We start from the raw sequence: 4,547 nt of genomic DNA, 5'->3' as shown, positions 1-4,547 counted from the left end.
ATTCATAAAAACTTAATTAAAAAAAAATGATAAATTTTTTTTAATACATGTCTGACGCTAGAGGCAGCGGCATAGCAGGGCTCGTTCAGTTGAGTCAACTCTATGGGCAGTTTGAAATATATATATATATATATATATATATATATATATATATTTTCAACTTGCATACCTTTGTGGACCACTCTATTTATTTTTATTTAAACGTGAGGGAGAAAAATAGAGAGAGAAAGACAGAGATGGGGAGTCCCTGCGATGCAAGCATACTCTCTTCCGTGAAGATCCCGACGATCAAGTTCACCAAGCTTTTCATCAATGGAGAATTTGTTGATTCCATTTCAGGTTTTCAACTCATCTCTACATCCTGTTTAATTCCTTCATATATATATATATATAGAGACTTTCAGTTTATGATTTAAGATATATAGACTACGTAACTTCAACTATTGTAATTGTTCCACCCCAATTAAAGAGCTTTGGTTAAATTAAAGAATTTCCGGGGAAAAAGAAAAGGAAAAGGATGATGATGACGACCTCTTTCTCGTGAAACTCATTATAATGATGTTGTACGTTGAAACACTTTTAACGTTCACCAAACAATTTGCAGTTTTTTTTCTCTCCGAATTAAAGGGAGTCAGGGACTCATACATGCATCTTCATTTACCAATATTATTGCTCACCTTAATTCGGTGAAGAACCCTAGCTATTATTAGCATGTTATTTATAAATATTTGCATATCTTATTAATATTATTATTTTTAATTCCAAAAAGTCTCTAAAGAAATAACCTTTTGTCTTCATAGAAAACTACTGCTTCTTAATTAACAAATTTGTGACATAATTAATTAAGGTAGGCGTAGAGATAGAGTGATATCATGGGTGACGGATTAGGAATAACATTAAGTACTTAATTACCTCTCACAATATATTTTGATTTAATAAAGTTTTCTCCTACTAATTTGAAAAAATATACTCGCGTCTGTCCATGTTGTCGGAATTGAGATCCCTTAGAATTCTCTTTAAATTTAAAATTCTCAAATTCGTAAATTTTACTCGTATATCTCATCTTAAGGTCTAAACCATGTTTCAGAATTTAATGAACAAGCTATTAAGTGGCAGAAATTTAATAAGATAGTTTCTTTATTAAATTCTGAAACATGGTTTATTTTAAACGCTTAGATAAAATGGACGACTGAAATTTTTTAAAAAATTAAAAGATCTCAATCCATGTTGTCTTATAGGGTGATTTCTTATCATTGAATTAGTTTAATGAAAGCCGGCGGCTGAGTTACCGATGCATCAAAGTTATTATTTTTTTGACTAATTTGTTGAATTTTTGGGTAAATTTTCTAAACCTTTAATTTAATAAATAAATAGGGAAAACTTTCGAGACAATAGATCCAAGAACAGGAGATGTGATAGCGAGAATTGCCGAAGGAGACAAAGAAGATATTGACTTGGCTGTCAAGGCGGCTCGTGGTGCATTTGACCATGGTTCATGGCCTCGCTTGCCGGGCTCTGTATGTAGACTCGATCTCTCTATCTTTGATTTCTCCATTATTCTTAAATTATTAATTTCCATCGTTTTCTGTTCTTTAACAATTACAAGATAATTCGTAGCACTACTTTAGCTAGCTTGCTTCCTTCGAATTAGAAACTACAAATTCAAAGTCATACGCACTCAAATTTCCAAGTCAAATAGCCATGCGTGAGGGAGAGATATAAGGAAACAGCTAACTTGGCAACTTGTACGGTTGACTGGAAAAAGACTGGCTGTCGACCGACGTGTTTCATTGTGATCTCTTTCAATTTTGTCGGTTCGATCAATTAAATGGTTGGTGATAATTTGTGACAAAGTTCATGAGAGCTAATTAAATTTGGGTTTGAACTAATTAACGTAAGAGGTTGAAACAATAAAAAAAATAAAAAATAAAAAATTAAGATTATTTGTGTAAAACTCACCCTCTCTTCCATGGTGCCTTCAATAGGCCATAATTTTGCAACTACTAATGTAAATTATGTTTTTCTTTCGCGGGGCTCTTCATTGTTGTCAGGAGAGAGCAAGGATAATGATGAAATTCGCCGACTTGATTGATCAAAATGTAGAAGAGCTAGCTGCCTTGGATACGATTGATGCTGGGAAATTGTTTAGCATGGGCAAGGCCGTGGACATTCCACAGGTTGCAGCTACTCTTCGTTACTATGCAGGTGCAGCTGATAAAATTCATGGAGATGTACTAAAAATGTCCCGTGAATTCCATGCATACACGTTGCGTGAACCTATTGGTGTCGTAGGACATATCATTCCTTGGAACTATCCAAGCACCATGTTGCTCATGAAGATTAGCCCCGCTTTAGCCGCCGGGTGCACCATGGTTGTCAAGCCTGCTGAGCAAACGCCTCTATCGGCTCTCTATTATGCTCATCTTGCTAAGCTGGTAACTTATGATGATTAATTTATTTGATTAAGTCATACAATATTCATATTGCCAATATGACTCAATTAAGTGTCGTCGTTCTACTTTTATTAGGTTCAAGCTCTGAAATTAATTTTTCTTTTTACCATTTCTCTCTTCTTTTTTTCAAGGCCGGTATACCTAATGGAGTGCTCAATGTTGTAACCGGATTTGGCCCAACAGCTGGGGCAGCCGTTAGCACTCACATGGACATTGATGCGGTAATTTCTAGCTTTTAATTGAATGTTGTTTTTATTTAAATGAACACTTTGATAAATTTCTGTAGTCATTTCCCTATTTTTCATATTTAACCTTGAATTGCATATGCATGTTCTTGTTTTTTCAGGTTAGTTTCACTGGTTCCCCAGAAGTAGGACGTAAAGTAATGAAAGCCGCAGCAGAAAGCAATTTAAAAGTGGTTTCACTTGAATTAGGAGGCAAGTCTCCCCTTATTATTTTCGATGATGCCGACGTAGATGTAGCTGCTCAGTTGGCTCTCACGGGCATCGTGTATAATAAGGTGAAGTCATTTTTATTTACTATATTTCAATAAAGAAATGTAGCTTAATTCAATGTCATTCTTTGTTTCCTGATTTCATTTTTCTTTTCAGGGAGAAATATGCGTGGCTAGTTCTCGTGTATATGTTCAAGAAGGCATATATGACGAAGTTGTAAAGAAATTGGTGGAAAAAGCAAAAGCTTGGGTAGTTGGGGATCCATTTGATCCTGAAGTTCAACAAGGACCCCAGGTATCTAATGAGGCCTACAAAGATTTTTTTCTTTTTGGTCGTGGTGTACAAAGGAACCAAATAGAAACAAACCACCTAGAAACTTTTAAATGACTTCTCATTATGTACATCAGCAAATACAACAAAATAAAATTTAGACGGTGAAATGATTCATCGTGCAGGTCGATAAGAAGCAATTTGAAAGAATTCTTTCCTACATTGAGCATGGCAAGAGAGAAGGAGCGACACTGTTAACTGGGGGCAAACCCTTGGGTAGGAAGGGATACTACATTGAGCCTACAATTTTCACAGATTTTAAGGTACATATATTTCACTTTACAACATGCATGCAGCCTTAATTTTTAGCATGGTTATTGTTAGTTTTTCTTTTCCTTCATCTATTGTTGTTCTTGATGACTTGGTTAGGAAGAAATGCTTATAGCCAAAGATGAAATATTTGGACCTGTTATGGCCCTTGCCAAGTTCAAGTGAGTAAACAAAACTTTTGCAATGAAGTGCTCTTATTTAGCAATTTTAGTAGTGATTAAAGAGCTACTTTTTTTTTTCTTCCTAATTATGAAAAATTACAGAACAATTGAAGAGGCAATTGCGAGGGCAAACAATAGTAGATATGGGCTAGCGGCGGGTATCGTGACCAAAGACTTGAATGTGGCTAACACCGTCTCAAGATCAATTCGTGCTGGCACCATTTGGATCAATTGCTATTTTGCTTTCGACAATGACTGCCCTGTTGGAGGGTATAAGATAAGTGGGTTTGGAAGTGATTTGGGATTGGAAGGCCTTTACAAATATCTTCATGTGAAGTCAGTTGTAACTCCCATTTACAATACTCCTTGGCTTTGAATTAATATCCCTTTAGTCATACCATACAGGGAAACACGTTTAATAATATTATAATTATGTGCAATAAAATTGAAGTTATACGCTTTGAAAATTCTAAAACGACTCCAAACGACACCTATTCAAATGTCTAGGTGATTCACAAATATTAAGCGGAATAACATCTGACCTAACAATCAATAATCAACCAAATACAGATATGTAATGAAAATCAAGAACACAGATATTTGGTTACGAAGAGGAAACCATTTAGAGAACTCTCTAAATGTAAAACCTCTCCGGGGCAGCCAAACCCAGGAAATCAATCCACTATAAGAAGAATAAGGAATACAAGAAGAATTACAAAACCTTTGCAATTTACTCTTCCTTGTACACGACAAGCGACCCACTTGACTTCTACCGCAGTAGCCCTTTCCAGAACATCTGGCACAATCCTTCTACTTGATCTCCTTTACCGGAACTCCGGTAGACTTCGGTTGTATATGATCTGTGATGAAGACACAAC

General features: G+C 35.5%; 1 protein-coding gene across 1 annotated transcript; it reads left to right on the top strand.

The window, feature by feature from the left end:
• The first annotated feature begins 221 nt into the window (after positions 1-221).
• On the top strand, positions 222-4,083 carry LOC132166363 (aldehyde dehydrogenase family 2 member C4-like). The gene is made up of 9 exons (XM_059577164.1): positions 222-339; positions 1,375-1,517; positions 2,052-2,435; positions 2,585-2,674; positions 2,800-2,973; positions 3,065-3,202; positions 3,364-3,501; positions 3,608-3,669; positions 3,772-4,083. The coding sequence occupies exons 1-9, from the start codon at positions 237-239 to the stop codon at positions 4,043-4,045; spliced, it is 1,506 nt and encodes a 501-aa protein (XP_059433147.1). The 5' UTR covers positions 222-236; the 3' UTR covers positions 4,046-4,083.
• Positions 4,084-4,547: the final 464 nt, after the last annotated feature.

The sequence above is a fragment of the Corylus avellana genome, chromosome ca11, assembly GCF_901000735.1.
Source record: "Corylus avellana chromosome ca11, CavTom2PMs-1.0".
Taxonomy (NCBI): Eukaryota; Viridiplantae; Streptophyta; class Magnoliopsida; order Fagales; family Betulaceae; genus Corylus; species Corylus avellana.
The sequence above is the reverse complement of the archived record's forward strand: the minus strand, read 5'-3'. Positions and strand labels throughout refer to the sequence as shown.